This window comes from Asterias rubens, chromosome 1, assembly GCF_902459465.1.
Source record: "Asterias rubens chromosome 1, eAstRub1.3, whole genome shotgun sequence".
Classification (NCBI taxonomy): domain Eukaryota; kingdom Metazoa; phylum Echinodermata; class Asteroidea; order Forcipulatida; family Asteriidae; genus Asterias; species Asterias rubens.
The window spans coordinates 7,554,283-7,572,200 of NC_047062.1; the positions used below are offsets into that span (position 1 = coordinate 7,554,283).

The 17,918-nt window shown below is 37.4% G+C and overlaps 1 protein-coding gene across 4 annotated transcripts in view; it reads left to right on the forward strand.

Moving 5' to 3' along the window:
* The window catches only part of LOC117288475 (phosphofurin acidic cluster sorting protein 1-like), an 82,275-nt gene that overhangs the window by 29,460 nt on the left and 34,897 nt on the right, over window positions 1-17,918 (forward strand). For 3 of the 4 annotated variants that reach the window (XM_033769356.1, XM_033769378.1, XM_033769371.1), the window contains exons 4-7: window positions 2,539-2,664; window positions 6,306-6,432; window positions 9,898-10,004; window positions 17,017-17,091. In XM_033769356.1, the coding sequence (XP_033625247.1) occupies window positions 2,539-2,664; window positions 6,306-6,432; window positions 9,898-10,004; window positions 17,017-17,091 (435 nt within the window). The remainder of the gene's footprint in view (window positions 1-2,538; window positions 2,665-6,305; window positions 6,433-9,897; window positions 10,005-17,016; window positions 17,092-17,918) is intronic. The other variant, XM_033769363.1, reaches the window with a different exon arrangement.

Genomic DNA, 17,918 nt, shown 5'->3' on the forward strand with positions numbered 1-17,918 from the left:
TTCTATTATCATCTTCAAACAGTGTAAGCTTAATTTTAATCTGTGGACATTGTGTTTTGTGGTACAACATGTACTGGTACCCAAATCCTTTAAGAAGCATTGATTTATTGAGTTATTTATATTGGAATATATTTAACCAGGGTATGCCCAAACAGTTCCACCAATCAATCAATCAGTTAATCACCAGGCGTTTGTAGAGTGCCATCATTCTGGTTGCCTATTCTGGGGCACTTAGCAAAGTGAAGAAAAATTTAAGACAAAAAGATTTCACAGAATATCATGTGAAGATGTCAAGTGCATTGGACCAAATGTACACTGTAAGCGGATTCGATGATGAGTCTTAAAGACAGTGGACACTATTGGTAGTTGTCAAAGACCAGTCTTCTCACTTGGTGTATCTCAACGTATGCATAAAATAACAAACCTGTGAAAACTTGAGCTCAATTGGTCGTCGAAGTTGCAAGATAATAATGAAAGAAAAATAATGAAACACCCTGGCCACACAAAGTTGTGTGCTTTCAGATGCTTGATTTCGTGACCTCAAATTCTAAATCTGAGGTCTCGAAATCACATTTGTGGAAAATTACTTCTTTCTCAAAACTGCGTCACTTCAGAGGGAGCTGTTTCTCACAATGTTTGATGCTATCAACAGCTCCCCATTACTCGTTACCAAGTGAGGTTTTATCCTAACAATTATTTTGAGTAATATAGTGTCCACTGCCTTTAAACTGGATTTTGAAGATCTGTTATGAGTCAAGTGTATGGGGCTGATTGGGGAGATCATTCCAAAGCTTTGGTGCAAATGAAACAAAGCATCTATTACCTTATGAAGAACGGGATTTAGAAACTGGCTTCACATTCGGCCCCCAATTTGAGGCTGTGCTTTGTATCCTTTGGGAAAAAGGCTCGTTATAAATACGTTTATTATTATTATTATTATTTTAGTTATGTGTTAACTGTTCATCATAATAATTTCCAAATGTTTTTACTTAATTATTTTAGTAATCAACTATTAAGCACAAGTTTATGCCGACCAGAATAAGGTTACCAGACAAACCATCTGGGTGTCTTGCTTATATTTGCTTAGCTGGTTGTCTCTTGTGCGCCTTGGGTGTCTCCATTGAGACAGATATGTGCGCGGTATAAGTTTATAATTAATATTATAGAAAATCGCTAAGCAGTGAGTATTTTCTGCTTAAAGACCCCGGACACTATTAGTAACTGTCGAAGACCAGTCTTCTCACTTGGTGTATCTCAACATGTGCATAAATCAACAAACCTGTGAAATTTTGAGCTCATTTGGTCAATGAAGTTGGGAGATAAGAATGAAAGAAAAAACACCCTTGTCACACGAAGCTGTGTGCTTTCTGATGCTTGATTTTTAGACCTCAAGTTCTAAACTTGAGGTCTCGAAATCAAATTCGTGGAAAATTACTTCTTTCTCAAAAACTATTTACTTCGGAGGGAGCCGTTTCTCACAATGTTTTATACCAGCAACCTCTCCCCATTACTCGTAATCAAGAAAGGTTTTATGACGATAATTATTTTGAGTAATTACCAATAGTGTCCACTGCCTTTAAACAGCTCTGTAGAAGTGGGCCCTGTTGAGTAAAGAGCTAAGTATATTAAAATGTGTGAATACGTTACAAAGAAAAAGCAAACAAAAATAGAAATGGGTAACAAGTGTCAAGTCCGTGTACAATACGTTTCATGATGCTTTGCATTGGCTGGTTTCTTTCATAGTTTTGCCTCCAATAAATTTCATTAAACACTGTCTGCTGCTTTGGTGTAACTTGTAAATTATTCCTCTGATGAAAGTGGTCCCTGTGGACCACTCTACCCAGAATTGCTTTATGGAACCAGAAATTGTCTTTTTGTATAGTTGATAGAATGTGCTCCTCATTTTCCATTTCAGTAATGTGCTCCTCATTTTCTATTTCAGTAATGTGCTTCTCATTTTCCATTTCAGTAATGTGCTTCTCATTTTCCATTTCAGTAATGTGCTTCTCATTTTCCATTTCAGTAATGTGCTTCTCATTTTCCATTTCATTAATGTGCTTCTCATTTTCCATTTCAGTAATGTGCTTCTCATTTTCCATTTCAGTAATGTGCTTCTCATTTTCCATTTCAGTAATGTGCTTCTCATTTTCCATTTCAGTAATGTGCTTCTCATTTTCCATTTCAGTAATGTGCTTCTCATTTTCCATTTCAGTAATGTGCTTCTCATTTTCCATTTCATTAATGTGCTTCTCATTTTCCATTTCAGTAATGTGCTTCTTCATTTTCCATTTCAGTAATGTGCTTCTCATTTTCCATTTCAGTAATGTGCTTCTCATTTTCCATTTCAGTAATGTGCTTCTTCATTTTCCATTTCAGTAATGTGCTCCTCATTTTCCATTTCAGTAATGTGCTTCTCATTTTCCATTTCAGTAATGTGCTTCTCATTTTCCATTTCAGTAATGTGCTTCTCATTTTTCATTTCAGTAATGTGCTTCTCATTTTCCATATCAGTAATGTGCTTCTCATTTTCTATTTCAGTACCCACATTTTCTCAAGAGAGACGGAAACAAATTACGCGTGATGCTGCAACGCCGGAAACGATACAAGAACAGAACCATCCTCGGGTACAAGACGCTCGCAGTTGGACTCATTAACATGTCAGAGGTTTGTCACAGCTGATTTGTCTTCGATTTAACCTAAGCCCCTTCCTCACTAAGTTGATTTCACCCATCTTCAATTTTGTGTTATCATTATTTTATTGCACATCCTACAGCACAATTTGCGCAAATTACAGGATGAATAGGAAACAAAGGAAATGTATAGTTTTAGGTGTTGGAGGAAAACCCCATTAGGGGAAAAACCACTCAATCAGGTAGGAACTAAACAATTCACATGCGAGGCTCTGGTCAAAAGTTGAGATTCGAACCGGGGTCCACAGAGGTGAAAGGCAGGGGAAGAAACCACTAAGCCAACCTGATCCCCAATGAATTGCAGAGTTGAACAATGTGGTAGAGACCACAATTCGATGTCAAATCAACAGTTAGTTGAATATTGTGTTTATGACTTAAATATGTTCCATGTTATTTTGTCTGATGGTCAAAATAGACTAATCATCTTAAAACTTGATACATGATCCACCAATGCAGCTAGGCTATCCTCGAAACTCAACTTCTTTAGAAGTGCAGTTATAAATTGGCTTGAATGGTACAAACAACAATAAGAATAATTTACTAAGCTAATAATAATATTCCCAATTCAAATTGAACTACATTTTTCGTGAATGCCTATGTGAGTTGAAAAATAAAGCTAGGAAAAAATAGAAGAATTTTGTTTTTTCACTTTAGCATTTTAACCTGAACGAGACTCCGTCCATTGGGTTTTAGTGGACGTAAAATTATTTGTTTTATCTTCTAAGTAAATGTCACCATATGAGGCATGGCCTTGATCATAAGTAATTTACTTCCATCTGGGTGTTAGTGAACACGGGGGTAGATATTTTGAGAGGGCACCCAAGGTCAAACTCAGTGTTGTTTTTCAGTCATTTTCCAAAGATGGATTGCACGTAGCGTCATCGGCCGCTATATTTGATGATAAACAAAGGAAAAGTGAATGCGTGTACGCACAGCACACGACTCTCAGCCAATGATGTCCTATGCAATCCATCTATAGATACATGTAGATTGCCTATGAAAAGGGGGTATATATTACGAGGCTATATCTGCCACTGTGTTTGATACCCTTCAAGTGCATTTTTTTGGTCAAAACCCCAAAAGGCTTGATGATGTCACATTTTAAATATGTGGTCTGTACATTTTGTTCTGAGAGTTTTCAGTTCATTCTTGATTTCTGGTGGTATGCAATGGAAACAGCATTGAAGTTAAGCTCAAGACTAGCGCAGAATTTTTTCTTTAGAATACACAGACCAATTGGTTTTTGCTGTCCGATGACACAGTTTTTCAATTTCAAACAATTTTTCTAATCTTACTTTTTTTTTCATCCGCCCTCTAAATTTTTTCTGCTGTGCAGCTCCACCAAAAATTGTATGAATATAAATTCAGTATTTATAACGATAAGTTTGGTATGATTTATATTCAGTGTTTTATATGAAGGACATTTTAGAGATGAATTGCCCAAGTTCAGACTTTGTGACGTGATGACATTGATTAAGGTGTTACCATGGAAACACACGCCCTTTACCTTCATACATGTACTTCCTGGGCAAGTTTGCTTACCGAGCTGTCATCTATCAAATTCAATATGAACCCCCTTTTTTCTCAGATTGTTTTAAATACATGCATTTACTGAGCTGAGTGGCTTGCATTCTCCTCCCTATGGTGCTCCCATGTAAATATGACAATTTAAGAAGATGTTACCAAATCTATCCTGTACTTGGTTAAAGAGACGAGTTAAGGCCCGGTCCCACTGCAGCGATAACCAGAACGAATTAGACATAACGACGCAAAGAGAACGCATTCCATTGGTTGAATGAGTGTGTGCGTATTCTGCGTGGAGCAATTCAACCAATACAATGCGTTCTCTTTGCGTCGTGTTCGTTATCGTTCTCGTTATCGCTGCAGTGTGACTCGGCCTTTACCTTGGATTGGGCAAATTGGTCTATGAAAAGTGTTTGAAACCGTTTGTTATGAAATATATATATACGGTTAGAAAGATATTTTGAAAGTAGAATATAGTGATCCTCACAAATATGCCTTGATATTGCATGGTTTTCCTTTAATGCGTTGTGAAGTAACTGTAAACTCTTATTTTGGCTCCACAAAATGGCCGTTAGTTTGCAAAGTAAAAGGAAAACCTGTGCAATTTCGAGGCATTTTTGTGTGGATCATAAAGTTCTACTTTGAAAACATCTTTCTAATCAATGTACATTTCACAACAAACGGTTTCAAACACTTTTCAAAGACCAACTTGCCCGATCCAAGGTACATGTACAGTAGCAAGTCCCTTTAACTGTCAATTACATTCATAGGTGTCTCTAAGGGTGGCTTGCTTTAGCATTCACTCCAGCCCCTCAAAATATCTGACATTTAAGAAATGTTTATTGGTCATATTAAAGATCAAGGTGTTGATGTTTCAGATAGAAATGTGCAAAGTGTGAAGGGATTAAAATAGGGCCATCAATTTGCAGTCTTCTGTTGTGAGTGACAGATCTTGATGCAGCCAAATTATGAAAATCTACAGGATTAAGCTGATTCCACAAAGTGGATAAAGATAGACATGTTTTGGCGAGGGCGAACGACAGGGTTGTGACCATGCATAATTTTGTTCTTTGTCACATCCTTGTCTTAATATTCCTTTACTGTTTTTTTGGCAAACACTCGTTCGGCTTTTCGTAAGACTTTAAAGCCATTGGACCCTTTCGGTAAACAGTGTTGTCCAAGGCCCACACTTTGTGTACCACAACTTCTATATCAATTAACAAACCTGTGAAAATTTAGGCTCAATCGGTCATCGGAGTCGGGAGAAAACAACGGAAAAACCCACCCTTGTTTCCGCGCGTTTTGCCGTGTCATGACATGTGTTTAAAATAAATCCGTAATTCTCGTTAACGAGAATTTATATTGTTTTGCTGTTTTCTCAAAAAGTAAAGCATTTCATGGAATAATATTTCAAGAGAAGTCTTTCACCATTGCCTTCTGTAAACCCTGTAAGTTATTTGTAAATCTGTGAACTTTTATTTTATTTTTCTGAACCGAAAGGGTCCAATGGCTTTAATGGACCAGGGTGAGAATTTGGGGAGGAAATGCACAAGACCGCTAACTATAGCTTGTTCATGTAGCCCTGACCTGTAGTTCTGACTTGTAGCTCAGAATCTTTACTGGATTGGAATTTTAATAATAAGACTAGAAACAAAATGAAGAAGAGACTAGAAATCAAGCACAGTTCTTTTTAGAAGTAGGTTTTTAAATTTGTATACAGAAGTACAGTTTTACGTTTCTTCAGGTCTGGAATTTTTGCGTGGAAAGGGCAAGGCCATTGGCCATTTCATTTTTGCAAAAATGCATTTCGGGAAAATCATCAATTTTTTTGGGAAAGGGGCAGGGGCTGCAGGGATCATGGCCTCTTCCTCGTAATTCCAGGCCATTCTCTTGCAAGATTTGCCATGACTTGTCCATGATTTTTCTGCTCAGCAAATTCTAAAACACCAATCGTGCCATATGATTTCTTCTCTTAACTAACACAACTCCAGAGTGATTTACACAACGTGCTACCGCAATCCTCACCTTATGATTACTTGAGTTAAGATTTTGAATCTTATCTAACATTTGTTTTTTTTTGTGTTCCATCAGGTGCTGCAACAGTCCAAAGACAACGAGCTGAGCTTGTATGGCAAGGATCATGAGATGGATCGTGTTGCTCATGTCACTGTCCTCGGTCTCTCGAGTCAACCGGTCGACCAATTCAAGAGAGGAATAGGTAAGGCTTGATTAAAATATGGGACATTACAGAATTGGTTTTGCTAACAAAACAGTTGCTGTCAGTGTAAGCACTTTATGTAATCCACCATATACATAAACTGACAAACCTGTAGAAGTTTGAGATCGATCGGCCATCTGGGTCACGAGAAAATAGTGAAAAACCGATTACACATTTTGCATGACATTGATGCAAACAAAAAAAATTAATAAAATGCTCACTGAGCAAAAAAACTCCAAACGCAAAGTTAAATTATTTATTTCTCATCAAATATGGCATTTCAGGTAGAAATATTTTAAGGGATGTTTTCTACTATCATCATCATTAGACCGTGTAAGTTTTATGTAAATCTGCGATCTTCACAATTTTGTTTTCTTACCAATTCTGTAACGTTCCTTTAAATTACACCCTTGACCATGTTTTTCATCATAATACTAACCCTGAAACCCATCTTTGGTTTGATATAATATTTCTCAAAAGGGAACATCCAAAATGGCTTAATTTTCAGAGGTATTATGTTGAGACTGAAATAACTTGGGTTGCACTCAATAGTGTTACTATGTTGTTGACCATATACTATAAGTTATCACACAAGCGCGAGTGGAATACGGAAAAATATAGCGCTTCTGCGTCCCATATCCAACGAGGGCGAAAGGCTGAGTTGGATGTGGAACGCAGACGCGCTATATTTTTTCGTATTCCACGAGCGCACTATACAACGAATTTATCTTCCAGTCTGACGTGCAGCACGCAAGGTTTAAAATTTCAGAACGTTATTTCGCGACGAACAGCATGCGCGCACACAAAGTTTCGATTGTAATTTTTGCACTGTCCGAGTACGGAGCGTGACGCATTGACAATACGCACTGTGCAATAAAAACAGAGGAAGTAGTATATAAAACAGAGGAAGTAGTATAGGTTTTTATCCCCCCCCCCCCCCCACCCCCGCCAGTTCGAGCATCTGATTGGTGGATTAGTACAATAAAGATAAAGTACAATGCATAGATACTGCACAGTATGCGACTTGCTTTGAGAAGATTTACTACACCCACTCTTAACATATATCACCCTAGGGCAGCCACTAGCTAGCTCATGACAAGATCAACCAAAGTACGTGAGACACTCATGTCAAGAAAGAAAGAAAAAAATACCTTGCTAATGGTCACAAAATTAAATCTTCTACATATGTGTCCCTGGTAAACATGAGTATTTTCCTTCCTTCGGTAAAAAACTGACAATCGACGAGGCGTTGTACATGTACATCAAGGGTAATCTGATAACAGAAAGATCTTTGAAGTTTAAAATTACTGAACCTAGGTGTAATATCATCGTCAAATACCATCTCGGTGTTTGTAATTTAAAACTTAACCGCAGTGGCAACTTTCAGATGTAATGTAAACAGTTTGTCATGTCTTGAAGCATTTGGAATTGGATGTGCTTTTTTCTTTTGAGAAATTTATTAAATTGGCAATAATGTTTGTGTCTTTCTTGACTCCTCAAAATTTGTTAAAACACAAAAATCTTCTGGAATATTGCATTACTACTAGTTCTGTATCAATTTCCTTTTTTAAATTACATGTATAAATGTATTCTTGCAATTTTAATACCATTCAAGCATACATATAATATGTATGTGTAAATACTTTCATTTTGCAGAGGGCTCTTCCATTGGAAAATTTCAAAGTCCATGCAAACCTTTCAAAGGGGCTCGAAGGCCAAGACCAGGGGCAACAGAGGCCATGCGTGTAACTCTAGGCCTGCTTTGTTTTTAACTGAATTGACCTAATTCACCAGCACGCTGCTTACTGCAGAACTATGCGCTTACTAGGACACCATGAAGAGTGCACTTTTTGAAAAGAGAAGGGGTTCGCCCCGGTGTTCCTGGCTGTGGCTGTTGTATGCGATGTAGCACCTTGTAAACCCTTATAAGGTGCTAAATAATTGGGTCTCAAAATTCATCACTGCAATTACCTATCATTCTGAAAGTTTGTATATATACTCAGCGCCTTGAGTACCTTGTTTTATAGATACGTGTGCTATATAAGACTTAGATATTGTTATTATATTGTCGTGATTGTATGAGCTGTTATCCATGAAACTGGACCCTGATGTCATCACCCATCTAAGGAGGCAGAGTCGCCTGTGTGTTACTGTGTAGTGCACATTTCAGGTGGCCACATGTGGTTAGACATGTACCATATCTTTTCAGGCATTTTGCCTTCCAAAATGGTTGACCATGGACCGACTGTAGTCGGGTGTAACTTCAGTGCAAGGGGTCTGTTGAGAATTCAATCCATATTTTCTAGCTGCAATTTTAGTATTTTGTAACATTGTTTCTGGAAACCCAGCAGGGAATTTCATGTATCCTGATCTTTTCAGAAAGCCGCCCCTTAAGTGCAACACTGTGGCTCTATATGTACCTGAAATTGCGTTCATAGTATTTTCATTTCCCGGTGTAAAAAACAAAAGGGAATTAAAGGTCTGAAACGCGTCATGGTGGTTACTTTTTATAGACAGGGACTTCACCCCTAACACTGAAGCTCAAAACAACCAGTCAGAGTGCAGAACTATTTTTGCGATCAAGTGTGGAAATGTCATATATAGTAAACAAACCTCCTCGTGTAGTGATGATCCCAATGGGATCTTATTGGGACTTCATTGGGACTTAAGCCATAGGCGCAGTGTTAAAATCTTAGCTGAAGTGACATTTTGGTGATGCCCCTGTGAGCCATGCTGAAGGAGTCTGATGCATGGACTTGGTCCAAAAACATTTGTCAAAGTGTGAACGTTTGCAAAATAGCAGTCAAGAAATTAAAGATGAGTTGTGTATGCTAAGTTTATTTACAGTCTTTGAAAACATTCGTGAGGGATTTTTTGTTCGTAAGTTTTTCAGCAACATGTCATACAAATTTCCTGTGCTTTCTTTAGGGGAAGGTTATATACATAATAGTTGGTTTTATTGCTCCATGGTTTAGGGCAGAGTAAATTAATTCCCATAAACTTTTCGTGTATGACATTTCATCAATAGCCATTATTATAATGACATTGACTAAAAATATCAGGAGTATCGGGAGTGTTCATGTGAAGAAGAAGAAAAAAAGAAACATGTGTGTAAAAAAACAAACATTTTTGTAAATGTTAAGAGACTATATCATTGACCTACATGTAGTTCCTCAGTTCCTTCTTTCATACACTTTGAACCAAACTTGATTTTTCATAACATCAAGCCTCTTAGCTATGGGCGATCTTGTAGGTCTAGTTGGTAAGACACTGCTCTAGAATAGCAAAGGTAGTGGGTTTGAATCCCACCAAGTGTTTCGCCTGTAGATTTTTCCACAGAATCCGAGAAAGCAGTATACAGCGCATAAAACAGATCAGTGTACGGGTAAAAACAAATTATAGTCAGGTTAGGTATCTTATCGATTTGACTAATTTTATTTACTTTTTATTTATTTTTATTTTTAGATCGGTCACCGGATATTGATAATGAATCTGAAGATGAAGAAGAGTCATACTCATCTGATCAAGAGAACAGCGACAGTGGGGAAAACCTCCCTGAAGCCCAGGTACATGTACGTTCGATTTCTCTCATCATCCTTAACCCCACTCCCAGGGCATTTCATGGGGACTTAAACAAGCGCATTGGCATCAAATCTCTCCAAATATTGCCGTTTGGTATTGCTCCTTAATCATTTCAAAAGTTGTCAGTGCACAAAAAGGAATTAGCGTGTAGTGATTCAAAGAACTTTAATTTGCCTATTTGAAATACAACCAGCAAAGTAAACGGTCCACCATATTGTGGAGACAAACATTAGTGTGTGTTTTTTTTAAATAGCGTACTTTGTACTGTCATGAAATTAAACACAACGGCACAATTTTGGGGGAATTTTAGGTGAATCATTATATTCTAATAGATGTCAAATTTGCATCGGGATAAAGAATATTAATTTTTTGGTTTTACCCATATACACCGATGTGTGTAGCACTGTATAATCAGTACTTTCCCCGAGTCCTGTGAAAAAAATCACAGGCATTTTACCGAGTAAAATGCCTGTGATTTTTTTCACAGGACTCGGGGAAAGTACTGAGTATACAGTGCTACACACATCGGTGTATATGGGTAAAACCAAAAATTAACATTATATTCTACTTTAAATATATATGTCCAACCATTTTCATTTCAAAACAATTGCTTTTTATTCACCAAAGCCCCAAACCCCCAATCCGAAGGCATCATGCCCCTTTATATAACTTTATAAATTTCCAAAACATTACCATAATCTGTAAATCAGACTACAGCATCTTTAAATCAGACTAATTACCACTTACAGAGAATTCCTCATGTATCATGACATAAGTGAGCCTTCTCCCGCGCTATTTTGACAACCGTTTCCGTGGGAATAGTCCAGCCTTGCAGTTCTCGCTGCGAGTTGTTTTGTCACTCGATAGTACGCACTACCGGTCTGGTTGGCGCAAAAACACCTTCAAGTTGTCAAAGATAAAGTCTCCTTTGGTTTGAATGGTATCACGCGGGCAGTGTTACATTTGATTTCACCTCATTGGAAATTTCTAGGTGTATATTATGGAAATAAAAACTGAATATTTTTAGGAATTCTTGTTGCTGTAACCATAAACAGTTGACTTGATGTTCTTCTACAGGGAAAAGCTGGGGGGGGGATCCATGGCACAAAGTCTCTAAGTTTACCATAGACTTGCAACTGTGTAAAATTTGGTCTGATGCATATTTTTCTGTTATAAACTTCAAATTATGTATAGTGGATGTTCCATTGTCTAACTCTGTAGATTTTTATGTTTTTTTTTTTTTTAAAGTGCGTACATTTTTTTCTCCCGGACAGAACTGACAACAAGGCCAGTAAAGGCGTCACTTGAATATGCCAATAGTCGGACAAACTAGCTTGTGAAATTTTAGGTCAAACTATGTTTGATAGCCTACAAATTGCAAGATACATCTTTGTGTCTGTGACTAAGCATGGGTGTTTATGAGAGAGTTTAAAAAGAACTTCAAAAACTTTGAGATGGTGGCTTGTAACCCAGATTCACCATAGAAGGTTGTCCTCATTGAACAGATTATTCCAGGGTACTCATGAGGGATAATAACCCGTTTCATTTAATTTCATTTATTAATTTCACAGGTCAAAACATCACAAGTACATTACAAAAATATGAATAAAATACAAAAGTCAAGAGATCAAAATATAAACAGCAGACTACACAATACATGCCAAAGACAGGACAATAGCAGATAACTGTAAACAGAGCTGGAATTGATGTGCAGCACTCTACCAACTGAACCATACCGCCCTAGGTTGGCTCTATTTTGTCAATAGAGGGTCTATTTCGTGGTGCCAGTTAGAACCCAGGTTTTTTTTTTGATTGATAACTTGGTATTAAAACAAAAATGTCAAGGTTAATCAGAAGTCGGTACTGATGCTGAACTCCCTTTCATACTAGACCAATTTCGCAGGAACTCCTCAAGATAAATTGGTCCACATTTGAAGTGTTAACTCCAGCAAACGTGGGAAATTGAAATAGCTCTGCCCTTGCTATTGATTGCACTAGACAGCCATGGGGTTGGCTTACTGAGTGTACACCCCCCCCCAGCAGAATGTGTGAAACAAACTGTGGGGGTGGCAATGAGGTCAAAATTGCCCACAAGTTTTGATTTCTTGGGTTTTGGCTTGGTAGTGTAAAAAGGGTTTTAAGGTACCGAAAGTGCTTACACTTTAAGTTGTTTATGCTTTGAGGTCTAAATTGGATTTCAAAGACGAGATATACAAGAGAAGACTTTACGTACGCTACATTTTATGTAACTCTTAAAGATCTGCTTGGACGAAAAATTTCAAGTCGTGAGCTTTGCTGAAATTCATTTTAAAATGTTTTCAATGAATAAGTAAATCGAGTCATATGATAAAAAATAGTTATTAATTGTGTAAAAAATCAATCATTTCGAAAACCCTTATCCAGCGTTTTTTTGAGAGATTTGCGAAAAGCTCTGTTACGTAATCACTCTGAAAACGTTATAGTTGGGAACTCCAATCTGTAAAGCCGCTTTGTTGCAGCGTGGAGGTTATAACAAAGCAAACTCCCACAAATGGCGTCAAAGCATTGTCCTTTGACACGCGCCATCAATGGCAGAAGTGTTTTTAGTTCTTCAAAATCTTTAGGTTGGGGTCTGATTTTTTAATCGATAATTCCAAAAAATTCAAGAGTGTACACATATCAAAATTACATTAAAATGGTGAACAAGTGCATATATAAACAAGTTAATATACCATTTCCGTTAAAAAACATTCCACTCAAGAAGCTGTTTAAAAATCTGTTATGTCCAAACAAAATAATGAATAAATCCTTACTTCAATGAAACTTTAAGGCTAATTTCAAAGAGATGCTTGTTGGCGAACTGAATAGTTTCCATATGAGTTCACTCATCCGAAAACTCTGCAGAAAAAAAACTTGGTGTTGAGTTAACCTGTTCAGATGACTGAAACCAAGCTTATGAATATTATACGGACCAATAACCCAAGAGATATCATATAGCCCTCCCTTAAAGGCAGTGGACACTATTGGTAATTACTCAAAATAATTGTTAGCGTTAAACCTCACTTGGTAAAGAGTATTGGGGAGAGGTTGGCAGTATAACACATTGTGAGAAACGGCTCCCTCTGAAGTGGAGTAGTTTTCGAGGTAGAAGTAATTTTCCACGATTTTGATTTCGAGACCTCAAGTTTAGAATTTGAGGTCTCGAAATCAACCATCTAAACGCACACAACTTCGTGTGACTAGGGTGGTTTCTTCTTTCATTATTATCTCGCAACTTTGATGACCGATTGAGCTCAAATTTTCACAGGTTAGTTATTGTATGCATATGTTGAGATACACCAACTGTGAAGGCTAGTCTTTGACAATTACCAATAGTGTCCACTGCCTTTAAGATGAATAGGCTTTGCTTGTTACACGTCTCTTGTTAGCCTTACTGTATGGGGTTACTGTATGGGGTAACACCTCCTTTGTTATTCTGCGAAGAGGGACGCAGTAAAACTGTCCAAGTCTTCACACATCGTAGACACTTCAATCCGCTAGCTGTGGATTCACACTGGCATTTTGCATTCATTATTGACAACTCTGATTTAAGTGTGGGGTGGGGAGACGTAGGTCCCTCTACTCGTACACACTGGTTTGCAGTAAGTTATGGCATAGTATGCAATACTCCACATGTACATACAGGTGTACTCTGTGATTATGTGTCGGTCGCTCTGTGGTTCATGTTATGTAGATCATTGGCTTGTGGAAGAGATATTTATCATAATTGTTTGGTCTGAAACCATATTTGTAAATAATAATTTATCAATGTGAGATGGGTGGTCTCATAATGGATAGTTGCATCTTTGAGGGAATAACAAAACATTAACACTTATAATAAACAAAACGCTATGAAGTGTGAGGATGCAAAGCTTTGGAGAGGGAAAGTTGAGAAAAACAGACAAAGAGGGATAGGGGGTTGGGAGAAACCCAGATTACTACTAGCGAAGAGAGAGAAGATGGGTCATACATGTAGGAGGGCCTTTTTAGGGAGACTGATTAGAGCTGGGCCCAAGGGCCCAATTTCATGGCTCTACTTACAGTATGAAAATAATTGGCCCTTACGGAAGCAGGGAATTCCTTGCTTACTTCAATTCTACTTTACAGGTTAGCAGGGAATTTTTGCTTTGCTTGTGTTTGTGCATACTCCTCATTACTGGGCATTCTTTGCTTAACACGGTTTTATTGCTCAGTAAGATTCGATAACAATAACAACAACAACAAATTCTTAGATAGCGCATTTCACAATATAAACCGTATCATTAAATGCGCTTTACATGCTCCCCCTGGTCATTGGGCCAATAACATCCCTTTAATTTTTCTCAGCTCCCAATAGGGAGTATACAACCCCGAGCTGCCGTGGCGCTCCAATGTGATCACTAAGTAAGAGTAGATGTGATCACAAGCGTAGAATTCGGTGGTAAACAGTGCCATGAAAGTGGGCCTAAATGTAGTTGAGTTTCTATGTCATTTCATGCGGAGGCTTCGTTGGGCCTTATTTACATGAAAGGGGAAACAGTGCACATTTTTTTTTAATCAGTACCACAGAAGTTGCTTTTCAAGTCGTGAAATTTAATTTAGCTACACAAGGTGTATTTGTTGTACCTTGTACATGCTTGTACATGGTAAACAAACACCAGCCTTCCATTCAGGGGAACGGTTTCCTCAAGCATTATGCATATATAGCAATACATGTATATAAAATACTGAGCATGTTTTGTGCACACTGGATGTCATTATAAGGAGCAAATTATGATATTTGATTAGCAACCTATACATGTTCATTTCGTGTAGCATTTTGGTTTGCTATACAAGGGAAATGATTGTTCTGTTTATTTTTCTACCTCTATGCAGCATGGACACAGTAAATGCACTTTGCTACTTATAAACTACATGAACATGTAGCTTCCATATTTGCCCAATGGTATACTATTATGTATCATCAAAATATTGTGTAAATATGAATAAACGGTCGCAGATTATAATCTTGATGTAATATCCGGACGATTCCATTCCATGATGTGAAGCCGAGTCAGTGAAGAGGAAAGGCTAGATTTCATAAAATGATTATGTTATTATTATCATTATTATTTTATTTGACATAACAGTACAAAAGACAATATACCCCGAGATGGGCAAGGACAACAAAAGCAAATTCATACTATTATGATCTGAAGATATTCTGTGACAATGCAAGAACAAAATGCTTTAAATCTAACTCACACATGTAGATGCTTGTCATTTCAGATGTTTGCACAATAAAACACATATACACAAACGAAATGAATTCATCTTTTTTTTTTAACTCACACATTGATCCTTGTCATTTAAAATGTTGTAGTTGTCTGTACATTCAATTCATTTAAAAGCAATGTTCATTTCCACATATTATCGTCATCAAAAAGTACAGTACTTGGCTTAAAACATTTCTAATAACCTATCTTGCATTGGAGTCTGTGTGGTTGTATTAGTTCACTCAGTTACTGGCCAGAGGGACAAGTATCGTTTCACTGGTCGGCCAGCATTTTTTCATGAGTCCATATTTCATATGAAATAAGAATGCTTGTGGATACTGAGCTACCCAGCCGGATCACTTGGACATAATTTTGACTGGTCTTCTCCAGGTGTTATTACTAGCATTTGGCCATTCATCCACTATTAACAGGCATCGCATTCTTCCTACTTTTGTCTGATTTCAATTTTGTTGCTCTTGGGCAAAATCTGAACATTGTGATTAAAGGCAGTGGACACTATTGGTAATTACTCAAAACATTTATTAGCAGAAAACCTTACCTGGTAACGAGTAATGGGGAGAGGTTGATGGTATAAAACATTCTGAGAAATGGCTCCCTCTGAAGTGGAGAAGTTTTTGAGAAAGTAGTAATTTTCCATGAGTTTGATTTCGAGACCTCAGGTTTAGAATTTGAGGTCTCTAAATCAAGCATCTGAAAGCACACAACTTTGTTTGTGTGACAAGAGTGTTTTTTCTTTCATTATTATCTCGCAACTTCGACAACCGATTGAGCTCAAATTTTCACAGGTTTGTTATTTTATGCATATGTTGAGATACAGCAAGTGAGAAGACTGGTCTTTGACAATTACCATTAGTATCCAGTGTCTTTAAATAGCTTCAGATGTTTTCTAAAGCCTACACCATGTGTACGTATGTAGGTCAGCACTTGTTTTCAATAAAACATTCCTACTTATTTTTTTAAGGACCAAATATCATGCATGTATTAAGGGAGAGCACTGTTCATTGGTTGAGAGTGGTCACATGACATGCATTATTTTGACTATCAAAATTGCACCACACAGAAACAGACTAATCTGCCCACAAAAAAGATGATATAAGATGAGATGCATTCTAAGATAATAAGATAAGATAAGATAAGATACCATAGCACTCGAAGCAGTCCAAATTTGTATACTATTCCACATACATAAGAGGATGAGATGCATATAACTTCACAGTTTCTCGCCTTTTTTCCCCCCGGAGAATAAAACGATCGATGTTTACTCTTGTATGGATACTAACCCTTTTGAGGCCATAGCGGCTGGAAATGGCTTTTCCCAAAATGCCCATAGCCGCCGCAAAAGTAAACAAATTATTATCTTAATTTTAATATTTCCAATGTGTCTCATGGTGACATACATAAAGTATAATTTTTCTAAAACACAAGACAAATTTATATTCTATGAAATATTTCCTTAAACATTTTTACAAAAACAAAATTGTATAAAACAAATCAATAACAAAACATGTTTGGGCGTATGATAATGATTATACAGAAGTAATTTGCGCTTTATAAATGAAAACATTAGTATTATTCATGGTCTCTTGAGAAATTCCCAGGACTTTAATCGAAATCATCCCGATGGGAAGAGAGAGAAGTAGGCAGGAGGAGGTATCGGTATTGATTTTGGAAGTTGACATCTTTGACCCTGTTTTTCCAGCATGTCTGACATTCTTATTTATTGTTTCAGGATCTTCTTGGTGAGGAAGAGCAAGAGCCTGGGAGGAAGGGAATTAGGACCAAACTCAGACCTCCTATGAACAGGGTAAGGAAATATCCACCTTCAAGTAGCAATGTTAATTAGGCACTGGACACTCGGTAATTACTCAAAATTACACAGCAATGGAGAGCTGTGTTGATAGTATAAAACAATGTGAGAATCTGCTGCCTTTGAATTATTATAGTTTTTTGAGACAGAGGGTATTTCTCTCTTATTCAACTAAGCCTTTCAGTATGCATCTGAAAGCACACAAAGTTGTGCAACAAGGGTGTTTTTTCATTCATTATTATCTTGCAATTTCGATGACCAATTGAGCCCACATTTTCACAGGGTTATTTATGCATATTATGTTGGGATACACCAAGCGTGTCCAGTGTCTTTAAGGGTCTGTTCGGCTATAGTGTGTTGGACATGGTGCAACTTCTTTATATTTTTATATTCTGGACTTTACCCTGTGGGTGGTCGGATTGACGTAAAGGTTTCTTTCCTTGCCTTCCACTTCTGGAACCACCCCCCCCCCCCCCCCCGGTTCAAATCCTGGGGGGCACTATGTGGGTTGGGTTTTCAGTCTTTACCTGACTGCGTGGGTTCTATTAATTCTTTGGGGTTTTCCTCCCACATCTAAAATTTAAATTGCCTATCTTGTCTTCTATACATGAGGTTCTTCACTAGAACAGTGATTAACTCAAAGTTCGCTTTTATGTGAATCCTGGGATACTCAACCAGAGTAAATAAAGAAAAGAAAACCTTTGTATGTTCAGTTTAAGTTCTCTTGAGTGTGTCCTTTTCTCATATACATGTGTATTTTCACAAGGCTATTTTTATCCACCCTGCAAGTTATAATATTTCTGAGAGAGAGGCAGAGAGGGGGA